Source organism: Paroedura picta, chromosome 3, assembly GCF_049243985.1.
Source record: "Paroedura picta isolate Pp20150507F chromosome 3, Ppicta_v3.0, whole genome shotgun sequence".
Classification (NCBI taxonomy): Eukaryota; Metazoa; Chordata; class Lepidosauria; order Squamata; family Gekkonidae; genus Paroedura; species Paroedura picta.
Genome location: NC_135371.1, coordinates 105,012,035 through 105,039,470, shown reverse-complemented (window position 1 = coordinate 105,039,470; position 27,436 = coordinate 105,012,035). Strand labels below are relative to the sequence as shown.

The 27,436-nt window shown below is 47.7% G+C and overlaps 1 protein-coding gene across 10 annotated transcripts in view; it reads right to left on the bottom strand.

Moving 5' to 3' along the window:
- The window catches only part of ABLIM3 (actin binding LIM protein family member 3), a 209,928-nt gene extending 183,925 nt beyond the window's left edge, over positions 1-26,003 (bottom strand). For all 10 annotated transcript variants that reach the window (XR_013229293.1, XR_013229296.1, XR_013229297.1 and 7 more), the window contains exon 1: positions 25,110-26,003. Coding sequence is in view for 1 of the 10 variants with exons in the window: in XM_077327078.1 (XP_077183193.1) it covers positions 25,110-25,122 (13 nt within the window). In the remaining 9 variants the exon portion in view is untranslated. The remainder of the gene's footprint in view (positions 1-25,109) is intronic.
- Positions 26,004-27,436: the final 1,433 nt, after the last annotated feature.

Below are 27,436 nucleotides of genomic sequence, written 5' to 3'. Positions count from 1 at the left end.
CTTGGAGCTGCGAAAGGCTCCTACAGGGTTTTTTTTTTGCTGGCTCTCGGCTTGGAGCTGCGAAAGGCTCCTACAGGGTTTTTTTTTCTGCTGGCTCTCGGCTTGGAGCTGCGAAAGGCTCCTACAGGGTTTTTTTTCTGCTGGCTCTCGGCTTGGAGCTGCGAAAGGCTCCTACAGGGTTTTTTTTTCTGCTGGCTCTCGGCTTGGAGCTGCGAAAGGCTCCTACAGGGTTTTTTTTCTGCTGGCTCTCGGCTTGGAGCTGCGAAAGGCTCCTACAGGGTTTTTTTTCTGCTGGCTCTCGGCTTGGAGCTGCGAAAGGCTGCGGCGGCCATTTTCGGCGGCGGCCAGCTGGCGGCGGCGGAGGCGGCTGCTGGCTGTCGGGGGCGGCGGCCGTTTTGAGAGGTCCGTCGGAAGAACAGACGGGAGTCCCCGGCAGCCGCGTCAGTCCGCCAGGCAGGGAGCACCCGCCAGCCGCGCTATGCGCGGCTGGCGGGTGCTCCCTTGCCAGTGCCTGCTTGGGCCGGGATGGACACTTGGAGGGGCCAATCAGGAGCCGCTTCGCGGCTCCTGATTGGACCCCTCCGAGTTTTTATCCCGGACCGGTCCCGCCCTAACTCCTCCCCACCACCCCTTACTCCTTTATACAGTCCGTGGCGCCCGTGGCGCCACGGGCTGTGTACAGATTATTATTTCATTACCTGCCACTCCCAAGTGGCTTGTGGCGGGTTGCAGCAGTCTGAATAAAATTCCCAATAAAAACCTCTATTAAAACTCCAGACATAAAACCACAGAGATACAATAATCACAATACAAAAAAAAAAAAAAGATACGGCAGAAAAACAACTTGAAACACTATCCATTTCCCCAATAAAAATGTCATAGAGGGAGGTGAGAAGAGGGGGGCAGATGGAATCCACAGACACCATTCACATCGCTCCATCCTGGAAGGGAGGCTATACAGATCTTCCTTGCCACGCCTGTCTCAACCATGTACCTGGTGGAAGAGCTCCATTTTGTTGGCCCTGTGGAATGCCAGCAGCTCCTACAGGGCCCGCAGCTCCTCTGGGAGCTTATTACACCAGGTAGGGGCCAGGACCAAACAGGCCCTGGCCTGAAGCCAGTCATGCTTCCCTGGGGCTGGGAATGACCAACAAATTAAGTGCCCACAGAGCATAAGGCCCTGCGGGGGGCATAGGGTGACAGGCAGTCCCTCAAAGATGTGGGTCCCAGACTGCATAGGACCTTAAATGTTAATACCAAAAACTTGAACAGGATCCGGGCAGCAACTGGCAGCCAATGCAGCTGCCTCAGCACTGGCTGGATGTGGGCCCTCAAAGATGTTCCTGTGAGGATCCTAGCAGCCGCATTTTGAACCAGCTGCAATTTCCGGAAAAAGGCTCCTTTGCTGGCGGCAAAGCATCTGGGCAAGCAATCCAGTGCGGGCCAAATGGCCAACAGGGAGGCGCACTATACGCGCCTCCCAATTGGCCACTTGGCCCCCGAGTGGCACTCGGAGGGGCCCAATCAGGAGCCGCTTTGCGGCTCCTGATTAGGCCCCTCCGAGTTTTTATCCCAAACTGGTCCCACCCTAACTTCTCCCCAGGAGCCCTTAGCCTTTTATTTAATCCGCTCCGCAGGAGCAGATTAAAGATTAAACATCTCAGTACCAGGTTTCAAATCTTGTTTTAAATACAAGCTCAGTCTTCCCCAGACTCCTGAATCTCACAACCTCCTGCTTCTAAAAGACTCAGTGATACTGACAACAGCTGTGATGTCAGGTCATTCCATCACTGAAGCTTGACACGTTCCAACAAGTGTCTCTGACCACGGGCAAGAAGCCGCTGCCAGAAACCAAAGTGTCCAAAACACTGTTTAGAAATCAGAAGATGATTTGCATAAGATAGAACAACATGCACAGACTACAATTGAAGACTACAACAAACAGGAACTGTTTTAGGTATCATGTATTGGCTGTGAAACACTATCAAAAACCAAAGAACATATCAATTAACACTCATTTGTTAAATACTGTTCAATAGCAAATATTACATTAACTACCAAATACTGTCAGATATAAAATATTGTTGCTTAATCACCGTTGTTGGCACATAATCAACACTGCATTTTGAAGATTTTGAAGATTTATTTATTTATTATATTCAGTTAGTTCATTTATGTCCAAACTTTCTCCCCAATTAGGACCCAAAGTAGCTTAGATCATTGTCATCTCCTGCATTTTGACCTCACAACTATCCTATGAGGTAAGTTAGGCAGAGAATGTGTGGACTGGCCCAAGCTCACCCAGCAAGCTTTCAAAGCAGAGTGGGGATTTGAACCCAGGTCTCCCAGATCCTAGCTGAACAACTATATAAGAACTCAGTTTTAGCGGTGGATCTGTGGGTCACCTCTGGCAGCAAAAACAGGGCATGGACTGAGAACCTTTTCTCAGACCGTTTCCACATTAAGAGCCTTCCTCCCATGAAAATCATTTCCTGAACTGTCCAGTCACGGGGCTGTCAGTATGCTGCAATTGTTACTGTTCACTACTGTTCCATTGTTCTACTATATTACTGTTTACTGATATCTACTGTTTACTATTACAGTGATTTATGGCCACTGTTTTTCTGTATTGTTCCTGTTCCACTAAGTTCTATGTAAACCATCATGAGCCTCAGGAGACGGCAGTATATAAATGTAAACTAAATAACTTTAAAAAATGTCTTAGCCTCGCTTTAGATATCCTTTGGATGCTGTGAGTCGACTCTAGCCTTTCTGTATTTGGGCTCTCCTCTCCACATTTCCCAGATGGAAATTAGCAATATGCTTTCTGCACTGAGTCCAATGGAGGTAGCCTCCCACTTTTTCCCTTCCCCTTTTCAAAAAATGTGGGGTTTTTTGCCAGCATGCCTTTAATTAATTAAAAAGACTGTTCAGCTCTGAACCAATCCTGCGGCACTCTGACTCTACACATCCCTTTACCCTCCAAGTAGATTCAAGTGATGTGGCAATGGGGGCTGTGATCCTCCATGGGCAGCTTCACTCGCTTGCCTATATCTCCAAGAAATTTACAGAAACTGGGCCATATGGGAAAAAGAGGCAGCAGACATTAAATTGGCATTGTCCACCTGGTGACATTGGTTGGAGAGGTCCCCAATCCCTTATGAGGTTTGGATGGATCACAAACATTTACAGGCAGTACAGCAGCCACAAAAATTAACCGCCAAACAAATCCGGTGGGCGGAATTTTTTTTCACATTTTACACTTCCCAGGGATATTGAACATTCTTGCCGATGCCCTCTCTCGCCTACCCCAACACAAAAGCAAGGCAGATCCAGTTGTAGACTCGGTCTTTCACCCCTCCCACTTGGAACTTGCTGTGGTGACACGCAGCAAAACATCAAGCTGAGCTCCATCCCAGGAGAGCCAGCTTGGTGTATTGGTTAGGAGTGCGGACTTCTAATCTGGCATGCCAGGTTCGATTCTGCGCTCCCCCACATGCAACCAGCTGGGTGACCTTGGGCTCGCCACAGCACTGATAAAGCTGTTCTGACCGAGCAGTGTTATCAAGGCTCTCTCAACCTCATCCACCCCACAGGGTGTCTGTTGTGGGGAGAGGAATGGGAAGGCGACTGTAAGCCACTTTGAGCCTCCTTCGGGTAGGGAAAAGTGGCATATAAGAACCAACTCTTCTTCTCTTCTTCTACTCAAACTGTGCCATGATTCAAAACCAGCGGGGCACTTGGGATTTGTGAAAAAGTTACTTTAGGTATGCAGACATTATTGGTGGCCATCATTACGTAAAGATGTAGAAGCTTATGTGAAGGGGTGCTCCACTTGCCTCACTGCCAAAAGGGCTGTGGGGAAAATGAAAGGTTTGCTTCAGCCCCTAGGGATGCCCTTGGCCCCCTGGAAAGACATCACCATGGACTTTATTACAGACCATCCCTCTAGCCAGGGGAAGACTGTTATCTGTGTGGTGGTGGATGCATTCTCTAAACAAGCCCATTTTATTCTGTGTTCAACAATACCTACCACCCAGAAATTGGCCTGTCTGTTTGTATAACATGTGTACAAACTCCATGGAATCCTGACACGTTGTCTGTCCAACTGGGGTTCCCAGTTTGTTGCCACGTTCTGGTGGGAGCTCCTAAAGCTCTTAGGGGTGGAACTAGCCCTCATCTCAGAATAGCACCCCGAGACTAATGGACAAATGGAAAGTGTCAATGAGAACTTGGAACAGTACTTGTTTCACAAATTACCAGCAGACAGACTGGGTTGCGTTGTTGCCATTGGCTGAATTTGCCTACAATAATGGAATGAATACAAGCACAGGGATCTCTCCGTTTGAAGTGGTTTACGACACTAACTTGTTAGCTGCCCCTACCTGGACCTCTAATTCGGAGAGACCCCCCACCCCGGACCTGAAAAAGTGGGTGGCTCAGATTAAAGCCACCAAGCAAACATTGTTAAATCCCCAGCGATGGTCAAAGCAGACTAATAAGCATCATGCAGATAAATGCTGCATCCCAGTCCCTCTTTGGAAAGAAGGGGATATGGTATACTTGTCCACAAAGCATTTGCACTGCCAACAGTCCTTCAGGAAACTGAGTCCGTGTTTTGTTGGTCCTTTTAAAATAGCTAAAGTGGTGAATGAGGTGGTTGTGGAATTGAAATTGCCAAAGATGTATAAAAATGTTCACCCTGTTTTCCATTCCAGTTTGTTGTGACATGGGACCAATAGCATCCTGCTCCCAAGGACCCTATCCCAGTGTTTGTAGATGAAAACACCCATTATGAAATATATCGAATTCTAGACTCCAGGGTGTAAACTTCACGGAGCTTTTATTCCAACCCCAGATCGATTCAGTCCCTACCCTCTACACAGAATGCGATTTCTGTTTGGATTTTGGGCGATTTAAATTTTCCTTCTGCAGCAAGAAGGATTGATCCGGAGTGATCCTACCTTTATTGTGCCATATCTCAGAGTGCTGGAAATCCTGAATAAAGAAAGCTCTGTGGTAGAGAACCTCTGATAGGCTACACCTGGTCATGTGACACGCTTGCCTTAAAGGAGAAGCCCCTAACTTCTCTCAACTTCTGTCAGTCCTGGATTTTTCCTCCCTCCTCTGCCTTTTTCGATCCTCTCCCCCCCTTCAAGAAAAGAAAGAAAGAGGCTTCAAGAAAAGAAAGAAAGAGCCCCCCGCCCACCTTCTAAGCCTCCCTAACCACATGCAGAAGACTTTCCTGTTTCAATGGGGGGGGGGGGGGAGAGGAAGACACGAGTTCAAAGCGATCTGAATTCAACAGGATTGACAATGGAATAAACAAAGTAAGTGCAGACTCTGCCTAGGTTGCACCAAGGAAAGCTTCAGTACCTTGTGGATTGGAAAGACTTCCCTCTGGGGGACAAAGAATGGGTGGAGGCCAAGCATATACAGGCTCCCAAATTGGTGCACGAGTTCCATGAGGCTTATCTGCATAAACTGGCCCCTCTGTCACTGGAGGGGGGTTAGTTTTGCGGAAGACCCTGGGGGGGGGGGCAGAATGCCAGAAAGTCCACGTATTTCTGCCTTTCATTTTATTCTGTTGTTTGTTAGTGTGTTTAGCTAGCATAACCTTTATGCCCTGATGTAACCCAGATGTTTTTGCTTGATACCCCAAGGTTGATTTCCTGCCATTATATTTTATGCCTCTCATCCTTCCCACACATTCCTCACCTCCCTTTCCTTAGCACCCTGTAATTTCCCACACACTCCTGTTCCCTGAAGCCACAATGGTTATCTCTATGTTTTGACTCTTTTGAACTGTGCCTGGTTCGAATTCCCAAGGGAGCCCCTATATTGCTTACCCTATGCTTTGTGAACCAGTTCTGACTATGTCTACAAAGTAGATGCTTGCATTATTCTAATAAAGAAACTTTAATTCAGTGAGTTTACTTATTTCGAGTTTGAAGTCACTCACAGATGGCCATAATTCCAGGAGAAGGGGGAGGGGGACTCGTGAGAAGCTAATGTTTGGCTAGTTGTTGTGCCATGTTTTTAAAAGCCTGATGAATGAGATGAAGAGGATACTGGCTTCTGGCTTCAGGGCACACAGGTGCATGGCAGGTGACCATTAAGGCAGTCAGGTAGATGGCAACAGGTGACACAGCAGTCCCTCCAACCACACACACAAATCTGCTGTTGGAGGTGACTGGGTTGATTTACTTTAGGGCCTGCTCTGATTCTGATTGTGGGAGAATATCAAGATAAGCACTAGTGACAGCAAGAACAGCAAGCCTAGAGGGTATAGTTAAGATAATTTCAATGCATCTCTTAAAGAGAACTACAAAGGCATCTTAAATACAAAGTGTTATGAAAAGACTCCAATCCTATAAAGAGACGAAGAAGCCAAGACTGGTGAACCTGAGCTAACTAGCTTTTGTTCACCAAGATCTTACATTTACATGGATTCTGCCTCAGACTGCTGTCCCACCAAGCCTACTTCTTTCTTGACAACAATATGTGCACTGTCCCCTTCCACTGTCTCCATCAGTTCCTCTTCTCATCACCTGCCCTACCTACATCACTAAATCTCCCAGAATGCATCTGTGAAAAAAGTCAATTGTCTGGGTCTTAACTAACTAATTAGATGTTCCAAGGACTTTCATTCAGGCACAGTAGCAGCCTCCCACTGCATTTCCCTGCACTCTCACTGGATTTGAGAGAGAAATGGCATGCATTGTACTGCCCTCTGGTTGTCAACTGTGCCCCAGAATGCATTCATTCGCCCTCCTACCACCCCAAATGTCATTTGGCTAACTTAAGTGTGCTGCTATCATTAGGAAAGTTGCTTTCAATTTTATCTGAGCACACCAAGTACTTAAAATAATTACATTTCTCCAGTTGAATTTATGGTTTGATATTTATCAGTCTGCAGGAGTAAAATTAGAGAGCTTTGCCAGGGACACTGCCCATTGAGCAAGAGGGCACAAGGAGGAAAAGCAGGTCCTTCTTGAGATGACAAGTAGGTCAGCCTACGGTGGAAAGGTATACGCTGTTTGTAGCATGGAAAATATTTTTAAAAAATCACAAGAGATGCCAGCCACCAAATGAGACCCAACCATCCCACAGAATTACTGATCATCTCCAGACTACAGAGATCAGCTCCTCTGGAAAATATGGATGCTCTGGAGGACACATACTGTGACACTGTATTTAGGGTTGCCATTCTCCAGGTGGAGCCTGGAAATCTTGTAATATGGCTATTCTCCAGGCAACAGAGATCAGAATCCCTGGAGGAAATGGCAGCTTTGGAGTTGGATTGTATGCCACTGCACTGTGCTTTAGGTTCCTTTCTTCCCCAAATCCCACCCTCCCCAGGGTCCACCTCTAAAATCCCCAGGTATTTCCTAACCCAGAGCTGGCAGCCCTAATTGTACCCCACTGAGGACCTTGTCCTCCCCAGGCTCTATCCCTAAATCTCCAGGAGTTTCCCAATGTGGAGCTGGCAACCGTGACCCCCATCCACTGTCAGTGGCCTAGGCAGACCTAGTGACCCTACTACAAAGATAAATAGAGCCTACCAGCCTTATGAGGTGTCCTGCTGCAAATCCAATACATTTCCCTCATTTTTGCAAACTGCCTGACAATAATATGAGTCAATTAACATTTATCAGACAACAGAACTAGGCTGTCTGCTTTAGGTTTGATTGGTCAGAAGTCACATAAGCACAACATATTTGCAAAATATTGTTGTTTGTTGCGAAGTTGTGTCCGACCCATCGCGGCCCCATGGACAATGATCCTCCAGGCCTTTCTGTCCTCTACCATTCCCGAGTCCATTTAAGCTCACACTGACTGCTTCAGTGACTCCATCCAGCCACCTCATTCTCTGTCATCCCCTTCTTCTTTTGCCCTCAATCGCTCCCAGCATTAGGCTCTTCTCCAGGGAGTCCTTCCTTCTCATGAGGTGGCCAAAGTATTTGAGTTTCATCTTCAGGATCTGGCCTTCTAAGGAGCAGGCAGGGCTGATCTCCTCTAGGACTGACCGGTTTGTTCACCTTGCAGTCCAAGGGACTTGCAAGAGTCTTCTCCAGCACCAGAGCTCAAAAGCCTCAGTTCTTTGACGCACAGTTTTCCTTATGGTCCAACTTTCACAGCCATACATTGCAACTGGGAAGACCATAGCCTTGACTAGACATACTTTTGATGGCAGGGTAATGTCTCTGTTTTTTAGGATGCCATAGCTTTCCTCCCCAGGAGCAAGTGTCTTTTAATTTCTTTGCTGCAGTTCCCATCTGCAGTGATCTTGGAGAACAGGAAAATGAAATCTGTCACTATCTCCATTTCTTCCCCATCTATTTGCCAGGAATTGAGAGGGCTGGATGCCATGATCCTAGTCTTGATGTTGCAAAATATTATTCTTTCTAATTAGAGCCCAATTCAGACATTACATCTTTTATACCAGCGGTCCGCAACCTTCCGGCTGCCATGGACCGCTGCGCCGGAGTGTGGGGAGAGGGCGGCCCGGACTTTCTGCGCGTGCATGTTTGTGCCCAGCGTGGGTGCAAACGCGCATGCGCGGCAATCCGTGCATGTGCGTTTGTGCCGCCGCCATGCCGGCAGCCATGGCTCCCTCTCTCCGCCCCTCCGGGCCGCCAGCAAATCAGCCGCCAAAGCGGCCGAATAGCTTGCGGCTCGGCAAGCTTCTCTCCCCCCCCCCCGAAACAAGAAGCTTGCCGGGCCGCAAGCTAATCGGCCGCTTCAGCCGCCGATTTGCTCGTGGCCTGGCGAGCTTCTCGCTTTGGGGGGGGGGCAGGAAGAGGGAGCCGCGGCCCGGCGCCGAGGCCTTCACAGCTCAGCACCAGGCCGCGGGCCGTGAGCCGCGGGGCGCAGGTTGGGGACCACTGTTTTATACAATGGGTAGGTTTTGTAAATGTATCAATAAATAAAATATGAATATATTTTCGTTTCTGTGTTTATTCATCAAACTCATATGAGATGGCTTCCTTAATTCTGAACAGATCTAGTTCCTAGGACAATCGCTGTAAGTTGAAAAAATGGCTGAGACTGAACAGCCGTCTGCTCATCCATGCCTAATTCACAGCCCTGACTGGTACCTCTCTGAGCTCCTCCAGCCAATGAGAGATGGGACCTCTGGAGCTGTTCAGCAGACACATGACCACAATGAAACCATGTGGCAAAACCCCACTGTCAAACTGAGAAATACCCTAACTAAAGAAGCACCCTAACTTCTTTGATGAAAAAAAACCCTACTTTTTCAAATGTAAACTTAAGACTAAGGGAACGATAGGGCGGATGGCAAAACAAGAAAGAGTTTTCAAACTGGCCCAAGTGCATGCATCTGCAACACTCCTGAAACCGATCTGCAAAAAGCGCTTCGTTGTAGCGCTTTCAGGGAAATCCCAAAAAGTGGATTCACCCTCCGGAAAGCGCTACACTCCTGCAACCAATCTGCAACACTAGCGGGAAAGTTCTGTGCGTTACCATTGTTGTGGTTTCTACAAAGTCCCTCCTCTGGCTCTCTCCTCTGATCTTCCGGCGAAGCGATCGCCATTTTTTTTTCTCCGAGCGAGCGGAGATCAACGCACCGGCGAGCCTACGTTTACCCAGTGAGGCTTCCCCGGCTGCAGTCCCTCTGTTTACAGTCACTAAGCACAAGCAACACAGAAGCCCGTTTGCTGATTTATTTTCCCTTTATTTTTCACACTGTTTTCGGCCGAAAATCGCGCCCGTGAGGGGGGGGTTCACTCGGGGGGAGCGTGGCAACAATGAAACGGCAGCTCAAACACCACCTGTTAGCTGGATGGGCCTCTCCGTTGCAACAAATCAACGCAAGAAAAACCTTTCTTAAAGGGAAAGGGGCTATTTGGGAGCATGCTAACGGCCGCCCATTGGCTGCTTGATGGCCAGGGGCGGGACAAGCTTGGCAATATCGCTTCCTTTCTAGCGATTTTTGCCGAGACCGGAAGCCTGTGGGAAACGATAGAAACACAACTGGATTCCACTAAAAAGGCAGGTATGCATAACGACGAATTCCACTATTTTAAATGGCGATTTTTCATTCAGCAAACAATTTGCTTCATGGATCCCAGTGCGGAAAGCCCCCAGAATTCAAAAACATCTATTTTCTTCCTGTCTTCCTTCTTCAGGGTCCAGCTTTCCATTCATAGCATGTTATGGGAAATACAATGGTGTTGACTAGCTGGCCCTTTGCATTAAGGCACTTTGTATCTTTACTTTTCCATATTCGGTTCGTGCCTAACGTTGAGTTCTGGCCCACTGTTATTCGCCATCTGATTTCAGTTTGAGTTATCATAGAGCCAAAAAGATGAAATCATCAATACATTTAATGTTCTCATTGTCAATCGTGACTTTGGTGCTACTGCCAGGAGTTGTCATGATCTCGGTCTTTTTGATATTTAGGTATAGTCCCATCTTTTCACTTTCAGGGTCTTCAGATCACGCTCCAATTCAGCAAGTGAGATAATAATCTATATCCTTGTTGAGTCCAGGGTATGCCATTGTTTTGTGTGCTGTAATAACTTCTATTTCTGCAGCCTCCCTTTCTAGTCTCTTCTTGAAGTTCCTTTGCAATAAAACAGCTACTTAGAAGTCCCTTATTGAATGTCCTGGAAGGCTGAAGTGTTCCCCTACAGGTTTCACAGTCCTGTGATTTTTTGATGTCAGACTTGGGTCCATTAATTCTTTGGCAGAGGGTTTGACCTGTTTGTCCTATGCAGAGAACAGGGAGGGATTGTTGGCTTTTAATGGCATATACAATGTTAGAAGATGAGCAAGTAGATAAGCCTTTGATGGTGTAGGTGATGTTGTTAAGTCAAGTGGTTGTGTTATTGGAGTCTATGTGGCATCTGGGTTTGTTGCAAGATCTAGTAATAGTGTTCATGTTCAAATTAGTTGTTGCATTGGTGTGGGTGAAGAACTGTTTGAGATTGGGCGGTTGTCTGTGTGCAAAAAAAAAAGTTTCCCTGTACCTGGGAAAGAAAATTGTCATTATCCAGTAAAGGTTGTAAGTCACTGATGATGTGCTGAATTGTTTTGAGTTGAGAGCTATATGTAACCACTAGTGGTGTTCTGCTATTGTTTCTTTTGAGTCTGTCTTCCAACAGGTTTTCTCTTGGTATCCTTCTGGTTTTGTTAATCAGTTTCTTGACCTCATTGACTGGGTACTTTAGTTCCAAGATGGTTTGTTGTAGATCCTTCAGATGGGAATCTTTGTCTGTGGGATTGGAGCAGATGCGGTTGTAACGTCGAATTGTCATATGGCTTATTATGTCACAGTTTACTAATTTGCCACAATTTACTTTGCCTTATATCTCTACACTTATGATGGTTGCTCATTTAGTCCAAGGAAGAGTGCATGTACTCGAAAGCTCATGCCTTGAATAAATCTTTGTTGGTCTTAAAGGTGCCATTGGACTCAATTTTACTGTGCTACTTCAGACCAACACGGCTACCCACTTGAATCTATTAATTAAACTTAGTTGGTCTTAAAGATGCCACTGGACTCAAACTTTGTTCTGCTGCTTTAGGCCAGCATGGATACCCACCTGAATCTGTCCCCAGAATAATGCACTGTGAAGCATATCAGCTACATTTTAAAAGCAAGGGAAGGAAACCACAGTAGTTCATAGCAAAGCCAAAACCCATGTAATACCTTTTATTAAAGCCAATCCAAATGATACACAGGCAAATCTTTGAGCTCTAAAGAACTCTTCATCAGGTTTGATGTTTTTTTTAAAAAAGGACTGGGGAAAAGCAGATATCTCAGGCTATGATCACTTATTTTACTGCTGCTTCATCCTTCTTAAAACACCAGGCCCGCTTAAGAGTTGTTTAGAGCTCAAAAACTCACACAGTGCTGCATTATTTTGGTGGCCTTAAAAGGTATCACATAGCTTTTGTCCTCTGAATTTAAAATCGAGATTGAATAAAATGCGTGTATTGTGTGTGCATAGTGTACAAGGTCAAGATTTGTGGAACAGCAAATTAAATAGGGCAACAGCTTAAACAACCCTGATCCAAGTTCTACCAATCACATTGCTTTCTTGGAGAGGATTTTGTACTGGAGACAGCAAGAAACTTCCTGACAGGTTAATAATATCTAGCCAGAGGCCAGATGAACAGGGGTGTAAAAGGTGCAGCGGTAACTATCAAAGCACCTTACAAAACAGGAAAATACCAATATTACACAGCACCTGTACTCCTGTGACTAAAAATTGGCATTGGCTGTAACTGTCTATCACACAGAGCAGTATTTCTAATAGAGTTAAATCCTTTGCAATATAAAACAGGGTAAAAACCAGATCAATTTTACATCTAAAGTAACTGTGATAACTGTATTGGGACTGTACCTCTTTGGTGCCACTTAACTGATCAGAATTTTCAGAGTCAGGCTGAAGTTAAAGGTGATCTGGAAGCTCACAGACTTCAAATGGTAGAAGATATATAAAAATCTCTCTCAAAAAAGTGGGAAGCTGATTATGCCCTCCTGAGGTGGAGAACACCTTTCTCTATTCTTGGAAAATGGACAGTGCTCCATTTTCATATACATTGGAAGGATATGAGAAAAATGTATCCTCCATCCTCAGGAAGGACTCATAGATTCCCTAGAATCAGAGTCCAGTGGCACCTTTAAGACCAACAAAGATTTATTCAGGGCGTGAGCTTTCAAGTGCAAGCACTAGATTCCCTAGAGCAGTGGTCCCAACCTTTTTATCACCGGGGACTGGTCAATGCTTGACAATTTTACTGAGGCCCGGGGGGGCAGTCTTTTGCAGAGGGACGTCACCAGCACCGTCTGAGCCCCTGCTCCACTTGCTTTCCTGCAGGCAACCCTGCCAGCAGCAGCTGCGCAGTGCCATGCCGAGGGGGAGCCCCAGCCATGGTGGCCACTGGAGAGCACCACAGGTGAGCCGGTGGCAGAGTGGCAGGGCAGCCCCCGAGGCAGCAGCCGAGGAGGAGGAGGAAGAGGAGGAGCCACGGCCCGGTACCAACTGATCCACAGACCGGTACCGGTCTCTCGACTGGGGGGTTGGGGATGGCTGCCCTAGAGTATCCTTCAGGCCCCCGTTTGAAAATACATATTCTCTAGCAAATTCTACAAATATCACAGATCACAGTCTTCAGGCCTTTCACCAAGAAAAGTATAATAGCTTATGGGGGCATAACACAGCCATAAGATTCTTGTTTAATTACAGGAGGACTTAATAGAGCTTGCTGGTAAGCACTCTATGACCACATGTCCTTGGAGATTACTGTACAATAATACTTAGTGGATGCAACTGGGATCCTGATTTAGAAGACAAAAATAGTCATTTGGTGCTCTTGATCCTATACGATACTTAATATACAACCTCTCCTGCCCCAGAACACATCCCTATTTTCATCCATCAAGAGATACTCGGGCACTAGAGAAATTGAGCTACTTTTCCAGTCAGCAACACATCCTAGATCTCTTGTGCTGTTCTTGATGCTTCTTCAGAGTAAATTCACATTGGTAATACAAAAAGGTATTTCTTTCCTCCAATGAAATCCACATGACTAACTGAAGACATTGTGGAATCAGCGTGAACTGCTCAGTGTCTATAGGGAGTGCCCTGGAAAAATAGACACCTTCTTTGTACAGGGAAGCTTTCCAGAATTTTCCCAGTTTAAATAGCTTCTCTGTGGGCAGTGGTTCCCACCTGTGCCATTGCTGCCCTCGTAATGTGCAGAGTAACAATTGCATTGTGGATTTCTGCTTCCACAACAGTTTATGAGAATTGTCCAGGAAGATTGTGGAGACTACAGCAGTGAAAATCTGCATGACAAATCATTCAAAATGTCACAAGCAGGTCAAGGATAATTTTAAGCAGCATCACTATGCATCAGCCGCAGGTAATCCTTTCCTGCTGGTGCGTAACATGGGCATTAGACTGAGGTATCCTAAGAAGAAGGTGCAGTGGAAATGTTTTAGATGCTCCTAGTCAGTATGTTTTTTCCCCATTCTTACCTGTCCTTTGCCAGTTCAGTCAATTGCAACACATGCAGGTTGTAGTAGGGATGTCAGCCTCCTTGTGGGACCTGGAATTATTCCTCATTTTCAAACTACAAAGATCACTTCCCATGGGGAAAAAATGGATGTTTCGGAGGGTGGGATCTATGGAATTGTACCCCAGAGGTCCGTGTCCATCCCCAAACCTCCAGGAATTTTCCAATCCTCCACCAGTGGCCAGTGGGAAACTCTAAGTTGAAGTAGTATCAGCAGCGGTAGGGCAGGAGTAATAACGTTGCAGCAGAAGGTTGAAGGGATTTAGCCAAGGTCAACCCTCTTTAGCTGCAGCAGCTCAGGTCAGCAAGGACCCAATACATACTCAGGGGGGGTTAGCTCAGTTTAATCTCCTTTGGGTGGATTTTCACTAGTGTTATGTTTCATTTGCAGTGGAAAGTCAATCACACAGCAATATTTTACTATGAATCAGTTGCTTGAAACAGAGTTGCAATGAATGTTGCAGACTGCAGCTCAAAGGCTGCTGTGGCAAGGCACAGCATTGCGTAAACTCTGGAGGACATTCGAGAAGAAACTCACTGACCACTTACATAGTGCTGGTTCCTTTCAGGTCAATAGACCTCTGCCACTGAACGGTTCTTTTAATGTTCTTAGGTGGGAAAATATGAAACAGAGCCCTTCAAAACACCAGAACTGACCAAGGACTTGTGATGCTCTCTACCTAGTGATCTACGAATCCTTCCGGGGCTTAGAGTGGGTTGATCTTGAGTTGCTCGACTGGGTTGATCTTGAGCAGTTGATAAGCTGAGGTTCTGCAATTGCCACTTTTGCACAGCATGTGAAGTTTCAAGCTGAACCGAACCCAGGAGCATCGGACAAGGGGCCGCCCGGAGTGCTGATTGCCCGGGTCCTTGTGGCAATCACAGAGCCACACTCTCTTGCCCAAAGCAAAGTTTCAAATAAAACATAGGCACTGAACAGGCACTTGATTTTTCTTTTTTAAAGGCCAAAGCCTGCTCAGAACCTGAAGGTGAGGGTGAAAAAATTTGCCTGTAGTCAAAGACAGATGCACATGTCAACAGAAGACAGGAGGGAATGGGGTGTGCATAGTTTGCCACACATCAAAAAAAAAAAAACAAAAAAAAAAACAAAAACAAAAAACAAAACCTTTGCCTGCTCCTGTAATGTATTATTTCTTGACTAGAGGTAAAACCCTTTTTACCTAGGAATACAACAGGTGCTAGGATGCACACCTGCATTGTTGCCTTCCTGGGGACTGGCTACATGGCAAAAGCTCCTGCCCACCCTTGGACTTTTGAGGCCATGCCTCCAAACCTCAAGGAACATTCCTGACCCAGGGGTCACCAACCTCCAGCTGCACCCTGGAAATCACCTGGAATTGTATTAGAGCTATCAGCTCCCCAGGGGAAAGTGGCTGTTTTGGAGGGGGGGACTCTGCAATGACAACTCACCCCCAACCTCCAGGAGATGAAAGGGTTTGCTTGGGAGTGGGGAACTCTATGGCAGAGAGGTTGGGACCTGGGGATTTGCTGGAATTACAGGTCATTTCCAGGCTACAGAGATTAGTCCCCATGGAGAAAAGCCCTGGCTTTGGATCCCATGGAGATGCAGGGATGCCAGACTCCAGGTGAGAAACAAAGAAAAATGGTGCGTGGTAGTAATTGCTAATAAACATGAAATAATTCATAAACTTGTCAGTTTCTTCCTTCAATGAAAATATTTAATTGATAGCAAAATTTGCTTAAAGAACTGAAAACCTATAAATGAGTATGTTTTTAGTTCAATACCAAATTAAATAAAAAACGTTACGTATGTTACAATCACACATGAAAACATTGGTTGGCAAAGAACTTACAGAGGGTTTCTCAATTACTGCCTCTATGTCGGCTTTTCTCAACTGTTTCACCATTAAGAAACCCCTAAAATATTCTTCAGGCTTCAAGAAACCCCAGAAGCGGGATCTCCAGGTGGAACCTGGTGGAACCTGGAGAACCCCTAGAATGGAAGCACTTCTCCAGGCTGCAAGGATCAGTTCCCCTGGAGGTAACAGCTATTTGGGATGGGGACGGGGGCTGTGGAGCACTCCTCTCTACAGAGAGAGAGAGACAGACAGAGAACACAGAAGACAAAAGCATTTCTTCCTTCTCAAACTGTTGTTGTTGTTAGGTGTGAAGTCATGTCCGACCCATCGTGACCCCATGGACAATGATCCTCCAGGCCTTCCTGTCCTCTACCATTCCCTGAAGTCCATTTAAGTTTGCACCTACTGCTTCAGTGACTCCATCCAGCCACCTCATTCTCTGTCGTCCCCTTCTTCTTTTGCCCTCTATCACTCCCAGCATTGGGCTCTTCTCCAGGGAGTCCTTCCTTCTCATGAGGTGTCCAAAGTATTTGAACTTCATCTTCAGGATCTGGCCTTCTAAGGAGCAGTCAGGGCTGATCTCCTCTAGGACTGACCGGTTTGTTCACCTTGCAGTCCAAGGGACTCGCAAGAGTCTTCTCTAGCACCAAAATTCAAAAGCCTCAATTCTTTGATGCTCGGCCTTCCTTATGGTCCATCTTTCTCCAGAATAGAGGCTGCCCTCCTTAGACTCCATGCCCCCCCAAATCTCTAGGTATGTCCCAACCTGGAACTGGCTAGACAGAAGTCTACACCAGTGGTCCCCAACCTGCGGGCCGCGGCCCGGTGCTGGGCTGCAAAGGCCATGGCGCCGGGCCGCGGCTCCCTCTCCCCGCCCCCCCCCAGCAGTAAAAAACTTCCCATGCCGCAACCTTGCGGCCCGGGAAGCTTCTTACTGCGGAAGGGCGGGGAGAGGGAATCAGGGCCGGCCGCGCCCATGCGGGCGCGGCCCGATGCACGGGCGTGGCCCGTTGGTGCGGCCCGATGCATGGACGCGGCCCGCGGGCGCGGTCCGATGCACGGGCGTGGCCCGTTGGTGCGGCCCGATGCATGGACGCGGCCCGCGGGCGCGGTCCGATGCACGGGCGCGGCCCGCGGGCACGGCGCGACCCATGGGCGCGGCCGATGCGTGGGCGTGGCCCGCGCGGGCAGCGGGCCGCACACCGATGCCCTGCCGGTCCCCAACCTCAAAAAGGTTGGGGACCACTGGTCTACACAATGCTTTTAAGGTCTGTTCTTCTAGCAACTGGGCTGCTACCACAGGAATAGGGTCCTTGAGTTAGCCATGTGTTCTACTGCAAGGGTTTGATGCAATGATAACTTATTCAGGAATAGGTGTGCTGAACTATTAATTTTGTCCCTATTAGTATACTTGCGGTAGCCACCACTCAGCGCTAGGGTTGTGCGCAGCTGCGTCCGAATTGGCCGTTCCAGGCCATCGCAGCCAGCGCCTCACTGTGGGGGGGGGGGTGAGCAGCTGTGCACCCTCCCTCCCCCTGCGGTGAGGCACTGGCTGAGGCAGCCTGGAGTGGCCAATTCGGATGCAGCCGCACACAACCCTACTCATCACTACCTTCCCCAATTTGAATTAGTGTACTTGCAAACCCCCATCAGGGCTTCTTCAGATGAAGTTAAAAACACTTCTTGCTCAACTGCATTTGACTTGGAAGGACCAGTATACTACAAACATGGGAGAAATGAAACCTACAATACAATCCGGACAGGAATATAGGCACAGCTCTGCTAAGTTTCATGGGGGGGGGGGGATTTACCATTTGAAAAAATACAACTCTTTGCCTCTCCACTAAGCGAATTTTATTGTTATTACAAGTATCAAAGCCCATTTTAAAAATGGGGTTTGAAAGGGGTGACAGGCAGGAGGGCATGAGAGGGTGGGCACAGCTCCCTTTAGGCCCGCAAAGCAGGCTAAAGGGAGTGGAAAGCCCCTTCTCCCAGCCGGTGGCACTGCCGCAGGAGTCTCCCTTTGGCCCAGCAAGCACTCTCGCCATGGCGAGAGCTCTTTCTGGGCTAAAGTTAGTGGAAAGCCCCCCCTGCCGGTTGCGACAAGGCTTTGCAGCCTGCATGGAGGCTGCAAGCCCCCCCCCCCCCGGCTCCCTCCCAGCAGAAGTGTACCTGCGGGCTGAAAAGGCCTGTCACTGCCTCTCTCCTCGTGGGCGACAATGGAGGCCACAGCCACAAGGCTTCCAGCAGGCAAGGAGGGAGGGTAGGAGCTGGAGGGGGAGGGCCAATCAGAGTGGACCTGGACTCACAGGGCCCTGGACAGTCTCCTCCCAGGAGGCTGTTTCCCAAATATATCAGGGAGCGAAAATAGTGTTAAGGATATTGATTCAAATATATTTTTTTCTCCAGACTGGATCTGCACCCTTCCTTATTCTAGACAATGTATATGCTGCTCCAAGGGTACATACCAGCCCACATGCAAAATGGAAGCTTTTGCTGGCAACAGGTCCATCTATTAAAAAAAAAAAACAGAGTAGTCTTGGATGCATCAAGTGATAACTGCATAGTTCAGAGCTATCCAGATCGTTACCGGAGAGGCATTGTGCAGGGGGTTGGACTAGATGGCCCTGGAGGTTTCTTCCAACTCTATGATTCTAGGCTGTGGGCTCAGCAGAAATCCACTTTCCCTTGGCTACACACACACATGTCCTAATAATAGGGATCCCAATGGATCCTGCATTTGTAGAGTTATTTCTATGCCTTTACTGGAAATGGCATGCGTCAAGGGATTCAGCTTCAACAGAAATGCTCAGAGGCATTGGTGTACCTACTTTACAGCCTTATGAATCCATTTGTAGCTAATTAGTGGTGCTAACTAAAGCAAGAGATATATTAATAGTTTTACACATGTAAATACCAATGCCCCAGCATCTAGACCAGCCTTCTCAAATGCCAAATTAAATTCAGTATCAACAGAAGAACAAAGGGCCTTTCTTCTCATGCTGTAGCTCTCTCCAGCAAGCTCCTCTGTCTCTGCATGTTGTGACCTCCCCTTGCAATAGGGAGAAGGTGACATTCTTTGTACTCTGATACACTTAACATGCCTGTTCACTGCAGGCTAATGTAAGCAGCAACAGGTGTACACATAGTAAGAGTCTCCGAGCCAAAATCTGGATTGGACGTTGGTTCAAATTTAGCCTCTTCATTGATAGCCAAATCAGATTAATTGGAATTTTCAGATCTACCAATTTGGCTTTCTATTTCTAAAGCCAAAATAAAAGGGCTAATTAATACTCTAGTGCTTGGAAAGGCCCCCAGGGAAGATCTGATCCCCCCCAGAAGTGTATAGAACATTTCTGTCTTGGTGGACTCCTATGCTTGCCAAGGTCTTTACCTCAATTAATAAATCTGGTCAGAACCTTCAGAACTGGAAATTAAGTATTGTTGTTCCTATCTTAAAAGAATGTGGACAAAAGGGATCCACAAAATTATAGATCCATAAGTTTGTTAGATATAGTAGTAAAGAATGGGTAACTGAAAATGGTATCATTCACCCTCAGCAAGCAGGCTTTTGGGAATACCAGAGTACTATTGGTCATTGCCAGGCTCTCCATCAATTGGCTTACACGAGGACAAAGGGCCCTATGAAGAAATTCTATGTGGTATTTGTTGACTTGGCCACTGCATTTAATTCTATGGACAGAAACTGCCTCTGGCTAAAATTACCAAGACAAATATTGATAAGTGGCTACTTACTATTTTTAATATGCAAATTGCACCTAGATTAACAACCCTAAAATGCTGCAGTGAGGGGCAGTATATAAATTGAATGAATGAACGAACGAACGAACAAATATCAGACCATTCCTGATGACCTGTTAGGTCCCCATGCTGACAAGTTACACCTGAGAGATTGGATTTTTAATGGTGATGCACTTTATCATTAATTTTATATTCACAATCTGCAACATGGTTTAAATTATTTTAAAATGATCATTGCAGATCACTCTACCTAGCTAGTATCTCAAATAACAATTTAAGAATGGTCCTTATGGCATTGAGCTTTGGAACAATGCTGACTGCAGTCCAGTCAGGCTGGTATACCTAGACGCTGAAGGATGATCTTGTGTATGTGGTTACTAGTTGCGGAAGATGCGTATCACACTGTATCCATGAATGTTCTTTGTACTCACATCAGAGGGTAAAGTTTATAGATGGGACTCTTTGTGGCTTAGAATTTGACTCTAGATGTTGATATTTTTGATGTCATACATTTAAAATGCCTTTGTTTGCTGTGACAATGAAAAAATAGAAGCCAACCTTATTTAGTCGAATGTGGCTATTTAAGGTGGTTTTAGCCATTTTAAATAGGCTTTGTAAATTCTGATATACTATTTTACTTAAGTTTCTTGCACATTGTATAGATCTAAAATACTTTTTATAATGGTGTATTGGATTCTTATTGGAATATTTTTTTTCTTGTGTGTTTTGGGTTTGCAAAGGCCTAAGGTCATATGCAATAAAGTTTACTTACTTACCTACATAGTAGAAGTCCCTCCAATCAGGGACAATCTGGGCATGAAACATTCAACTTTTTTTGAAATATTCATCAAGTGATAGAGAAGAAGAGCTGTTGTTTTGATGCCCCGTTTTTCATTATCCAAAGGAGTGCCCAAGTGGCCCACAAGCACCTTTCCCTTCCTGGCCCTACAACAGATACCCTGTGAGGTAGATGGGGCTGAGAGGTCCAGGGTCACCCAGCTGGCTGCATGTGAAGGAGTGGGGAAACAAACCCAGTTCTCCAGATTGGAGTCTGCCGCTTTTAAACACTACACCAGTGGTCCCCAACCTGCGGGCCGCGGCCTGGTGCCGGGCCGCAAAGGCCTTGGCGCCGGGCCGCGGCTCCTTCTTCCCTCCCCCCCGAAGCGAGAAGCTCGCCAGGCCATGAGCAAATCGGCCACCAAAGCAGCCGATTAGCTTGCGGCCCGGCAAGCTTCTTGTTTCGGGGGGGGAGAGAAGCTTGCCAAGCCGCAAACTAATCGGCCGCTTTGGCGGCCAATTTGCTGGCAGCCCGAAGGGGCCAGGAGGGGGAGCCGCGGCCGCCGGCATGGCGGTGGCGCAAACGCGCGTGCGCGAACTGCCACGCACGTGTGTTTGCACCCCTACCGGGCGCAAACACGTGTGTGCGGCAGTCTGCGCATGCGTGTTTGCGCTGGGGCTGCCACGCATGCGTGGGCCACCGGGCCGCCCTTTCCCCCCAATCCGGAGCAGCGGTCTGTAGCAGCCAAAAGGTTGCGGACTGCTGCACTACACCATGCTGGCTCTCATATAAAGCAGTTATGGCAGATCAAGCCAGAGATACAAACAACTTGACAGATGGTGTCCCTAACTCATCTGTTGCCCTGGCTTCCTTCACACATAAAACCAATATCATATCTAAGGCCTATGAAGAGTTTGTAGCACTGCAGAAAAAAACCACATGGTATAGCCCAGTCCACCACCTGAAGTACTGAAACATAGATAACTAGCCAAGCTGAGCTGCCACTGTGCAATTATAATTTCAACCAACAGTTGAAATTATATCTGCATAGTGGCTGTTTCATGCGCAGGGATCTCTGATGATAGTCACACATAATGGGATGTGTTAGGACAAAGCAGCTGCTCTCCTTGTTCCGGACAGAATCCTGATATTATCATAGCACATGGCTTAAAAATAAGAGGCTTAAAGGAATCTATGAGACAGATACACAGCTGCTATCAACTGGCACTTCCATGAAAAGCAATGAGGTATGGTGATGGGGGATTTACACCCTCCAGGTTTCCTGCCCAATGTCTTTTACCCGGTTGCTTGAGAATTACAGGAATTGTTATTTACGAACCATCCACTCAATGACCATTTCAGTTTGCAAAAGTACTTCATACTCCTCACATTTATCACCACAACAAACCTGTAAGGACAGACATAAATACGCTGGCTTTATAGACTGGGAAATGAGGCCAGAATAACTTCATCCAGGCCAGTCACAGCTGACCAGGGATTTCAGGCCAGGTCTCCCAAGAGCAAGCCCTGTATAATCTCATCTGAACTCCAGAACTCTTCTCCTGCCACACATGGATGAGTTCTGCTCTCTCATACCCCCAGCATAGCTTCCATGTCCATGCTTGTGTTGTGAGTGCTTCCCCTTACTGTGAAGTGTCTTTCATTTTAGCATGCACTGGATGGATGATACTTTGGGGGCAGGAGCAGGTATGTGAGGGAGCTAGGATTCAATGTTCATCTTCTAGCACAAGAACAGTTGTTCACAGGAGGCCTCAGACCCAAAGGAGCACTGTGTACCATCTATACTGGACTCGACACAAGGTCTTTTTTATTTTCTTTTTAGCTTATCTCAGCAGTGAAATCTTCTATGCTGAGTGGCATGAAGGAACTGCCAATGAAGCCTTTTCCAATTATCTTGGCTGAGGAATTTGTAAGCTGGGGGATTAAAGTAGAACAGGATGCAAGCCATGGAGAGCATTAGCCTAATATTCTGCTTCAAGGCATAGGGGACTGCGCTTACCAAATATTGAACAAATGCCTACAAAGCAGGCACTAAAAGATGGCATGCATCATAAGATCCCCGTACCCCACACCATATCAGATGGACACAACCACCCACCACCAGTCTTTGTGAGAGTCATGGGTCTTCCAAGCATTAAGGACAATTAATGACATAAAATGTGTCAAATGTGGCAATTTATGTATGCATACAGTTCCAGCCCATATTATCAGCACACTCTATGGGGACCCAGAGCTGGGAGGTTGCTGTAAAGATACAAGCCCATTTCATTTCCAACCAGAGGGGTCAGATATACTCTCCATCCAGATTGTGCCTCCAAAGGCATTATTTTAGACTCTCCTGTATTGATGAACAGTTGCCATCCGGCTCAGTAGAAAAAGTAAAGCATCTGGTGTTGAGATTCTCCGGCAGTAAGAGCAAATGGTGCCCCCCACCCCTGACAGGCAGTAAACTGACAGGGATCCTGTCATGGGTTTCATCCCTCCAGGGGCCCTTGCAGCACAAGTCCTCCCCCTGCATGCATCAAGCCCCTCAGGATGCCCTGAGCTGGCAGCATGTGAATAAATAATTGCAGACATGCAAATAGGCAGATCACAACAAGAAAGAAACAGGATTCACCTTTCATATGTGTGTCCTGGCCAGTTGAAGGATTTGGAATGATTGTTTTTAGATTTATCAGGACAGCATGGCTATTGTGGTTCAGGTTTACACACACAATGACAATGCACTGATGGTGTATTCTTATGTTTTGAAAAGGCACAAAACGGTTCTCAGAGGGGGAGAGCGTGACTTGGTTTCTCGGTGCCAGGGTATAGACAAAGGCATACAGATGTGGCACGATAAACTAGCTCAGCCAATCCCAGAACTGGTTCAGCTATGCACTGGCAAAAAATGCCAAGTTGCTCTTTCTCTGTCTCTTTACTGCCCTATTCCTACAGATGCTCTTTTGGGGTTGGCTGAGAACACATCACACAAATACAATCAATATGTGTGCATGGGGAAATAGTGCTTAGCGACATAATAATGGAATTATGAAATGTTGTTCCTGCAATCAGTAATTATCAGCATCGAAACTGGCTATTAAGCTCTGGAGAAGGAAACAGCTATCCAGTACTTGGCATTAATTTGTGACTCGTTCCCTTCAGAGGAAAACCCCCTTCCTGTCCTCCCTTGCTTTTTGTGTTCCCTGCAGATGACTTAAAGCAGGAAAGTAGGAAATGCAACTCAGCTCCTGCTTCGCCCATTCTCAGATGCATCACCTGGGTGGACGGCGCACATAAGCTAACACCTTTTGTTATCTTGTACTTCTTGAAGGAGGACTCATTTGACAGCTATTGTCTGAGCCAGTGCAGCATCCTCATGGCTGAAACATTACTCCCACAGCCCACATTCCAGGTGTGTCTCATGTGGCAGGCCTTAGGAAAGTTTACTTGTCCATGACCCAACACAAGACATCTAGATTCACCTGTGCCGTGGGCTAAAGGATGCCACCAAAGAATCTTTTGTTCCTCTTATAATCTTGGAGTGGCACCAGCACCAGCTGCTTGTCTTGAGTAGCCCAGGATCAACAAGATCTGCTGTGTGAGTTAGCAAAAAGAGGGAGGGGCACTGCAATTCATTGGCTGACACCCAATGGTTAGGAATCCCCACACACATAAGACTTATTTACAGTTCAGAGTCAAATCCCAAGAGCAGCACAGGTCAAGCTGCTCTGCAAGATATCTTTACGTGTTCTTAACCTAGGAAGCTGGATTATAGACAGCCAAACCATAGATCGAGGCAGCAGCTCTCCTGGGCCTCAGGAAGAGAAAAGTCCTTCCTGGGCCTGCCGCTCACAGGAGACACTGGTGACTGAACCTAATGGAGGCCAGGCATGTGCTCTGCCATTGGGCCATGGCTTCTGCACAGTTGTCATGATCTGGGGGTTGGTGTGGCCGTCTCCCACTGGCTTCACTTGGATGGAAAGGCTGAAAAGTAGCACCAAGGATGCGGACAGGGGGAACAGTTGCCCTTTCCCTAATCACAGAAAGCCAAAATGAGAGAAACCCCAGATCGCTAAGGCAGGCTTTTGAAATGTAAGCAGTGCCACAAAATGGGCACGTGCCAAGACCTAAATGTAGTCCCATGCCGCCTATGTCCTCGCCTGTTCCTGCCTGTTGAGGAATCCTGCCGTGTTGCCTCTGTGCATGTCTTTCCACACACGGCAGTCTCCAGGCCAGACCTTTGCGCTTAAGACCAGCAGGACCCAGATCCCAAAAAGTATGCATGCGTACGTTTCCTTCCCACTGAAATGCCGAGGTTCCTCTGCCCTGCATGCGGCTGTAGGACTCCCTTGCCTACTTACAGAGTGGCAAGCAAGTGAGTACCCTGCACAGCAGAGTAGTGCGGGCGGTGGGGGGTGTAACTGCACAGCCCAGCTTCTCAACCAGGCTGCACCCAGACAATGCCTTTGAACCACAGCTGTCAAAAGCACAGCGAGGGAAAGGGAGAAGAAGCCAACCAACTTGTTATAGGTTATTTGTCTTTTGCAGGGGGGTGGGGAGAGAGGGAAGCAAGCCGAAACCTAGAAATTCTCCACCCATCTTTGACATCCCTCAGTGCAAAGCCAGCTGCTGTTCCTCTATAGCCGGAGCCAAGGAAGAGCCGTACTTACTGCTGGTGTTCATGTTGATCCGCCGGTGTTCTTCTCATTCAACAAAGGAAAGGAAAGCCGTCCTTTGAAATGCTCACCCCTTTCCCCTCTCGTTTCCTTCAGAGAGGGCTCCTCTTAAAATGTGCCTAGCCCGGCCTTTCCCGGAGAAAGAGACGTCGAGTCCCGCTCGGTTCCAGCCTAATTCATCTGCAGGTGTCTTCTTGATCCCATGCTATTTTCTCCCCGGGCTTCTGTCTTTGCGCTTAATCTTGGGCAGGCGGTTAATAAGGTCAGGGGTGGGGTTTTAATAATTAAAAAAAAAAGGAGAGAGAGAGAGAAAAGGGAGACTAAGAATCCTCCTGGGAAGAAGCCAGAGCAAGGTGCCCTTGCCCGCACTTCCCGCCCTATTCTTCCCACGGGCAGATCCAACAGCGCGCAGCCTTCGTCCGATCCCCAGGCAGGAGCCGAGCTGAGACTCCCGGGCCGGGCTGGATCCTCCGTCAGTCTCTGTAACGCAGCGCAGACCGGTTCCTGCCGAGGCGCTTCTCGCCGCTCGAGGGGGTGTGGATCTGAGAAGGACGCCGAGCGCGGGCGGGGGGGGGGGGTGTCTGCGCACAGCTTGCCTCGCAAAGGAAGAAGCCCCTTCTCTTCTCTGTCTAGCTCTCTCCCCGCCTCCGCCTCCTTTTGCAGTTTTAGCAGAGCTACCGATTCTAGAAGGTATTGGAGACGAGCCCCGCCTACGGCTCACCTCGTCGTTTCCAGCCAAGTTTGTCCGTAGAAGCCTCTTTCAGGTGCAGCGAGGAGGCCGAGAGGGCTGCAAATTGAGATGAAAAAGACCGAGGCAGAGAGCGAGCGAGAAGGCCGGGTGGGGTGGGGGGGAGAGCACCGTTGGGCAGGGTTGGTCGGGCTGCTGGTGGAAAACGGGATGTTGCTTGCTGCCACCTGCTGGGGGTAAGGGAGTGGTGCTCGTTGCAGTCAAGGCATCAAGTTGGCCAGTGGGAGGGGATGTCCTCGAGTTCTTTGTCATCAATGCCAAGGTAATAAACGCTTTACTCTGATGCTGTTATGATTCGGTGGTCAGGGATTTGGACTGGCTGGCAACATGATTTCGTTTTTGTGAACTTTGCACCTCGGTTCCCAGCCTTTAAAAAGAAAAACAGCTGGTTTTTTTTGGTACCCTCTTTTTCTACCTGAAGGAGTGTCCAAGTGGCTTACAATTGTGTTCACCTTGTAGACCAGAGGAAACTGTATTGCCATTTCTGTGTGAACCAATGTTCCCGCCAAATGCGGCCCCAATGCCCCCCCCTCACCTAGCTAAGGTATATCAGCTTTGCACCCCCCCCTTGCCCAGCGCCTGTCAAGATTCCTGTCTAAGAGCTTATGCAATGTGCTGATCTTTGTCCTGATTCTCCAAATAAAGACTTTTACTTAAAGCTTCATCGTGAAGCCCGAGAGTGATGTTGAATCTGCTGGGTCTCAACCACTTGGTTCCTGACAGCCGTTCATTGACAGGAGTGTGCTGCGGTGTCCCAAGATAGGCAGATCTGCATTTCCATGGAGGAACCCACCCCATCATAGCTGTTTGGGGGGAGGGGGAAATCTGGCCTTTGGAGGGGAAACATGTGCACCCTCCGGACTGAGTGGTCTTGACTCTCATAGTGCCAATAGCCCCCAGCCAGGCCTGGAATGCCAACCCCCAAAGGCATCCTACAGGTCCACTTCTTTAATGTCCATGCCAACATGGGATGAGGAGGGGTTGACAAGACATGCCACTGCTATCACAGTGTACCTCAAAGGCAGACCAAGGAGGAGTTTCCATGGCTGTTGGGACACCCTGGACACATGGACCAAGAAACAGCTATTGCAGGGGGAGGTTTCTGGAGGGGTCACACTTGCACCACACTTTCTAAAGCATGATGGGGGGGGGGTGTTGCCTTCCATGAGGGGTGTCAACTTTGCTTTCAAATACCAGAGTGGCAAATACCAGAGCCACCACACTCTGGCTTCCAATTGCATCAGGGTCTGTAGCTCTTCAGGGAGGTCATTCCACCAGGTGGGGGCCAGGATAGAAAAAGCCCTGCCCCTGGCCAAGGCCAGGCGTGCTTCCTGGGGTCCCAGGATCATCAGCAGATTCCTAACCACTGTGGGGGACTTAAGGAGGTAAGCAGTCCCTCAAGTAAGTAGGGCCCAAGCCGTGTATAGCCTTAAAGGTTAAAACCAAAACCTTAAAAATCCGGAAACAGACAGGTAACCAATGCAGTTGCCTCAGCAAAGGCTGAAGCAAAAATGAACATGGGTCCTCCAAGATGACCTGGTGAGGACACCTGTAGCCACGTTTTGTACCAGCT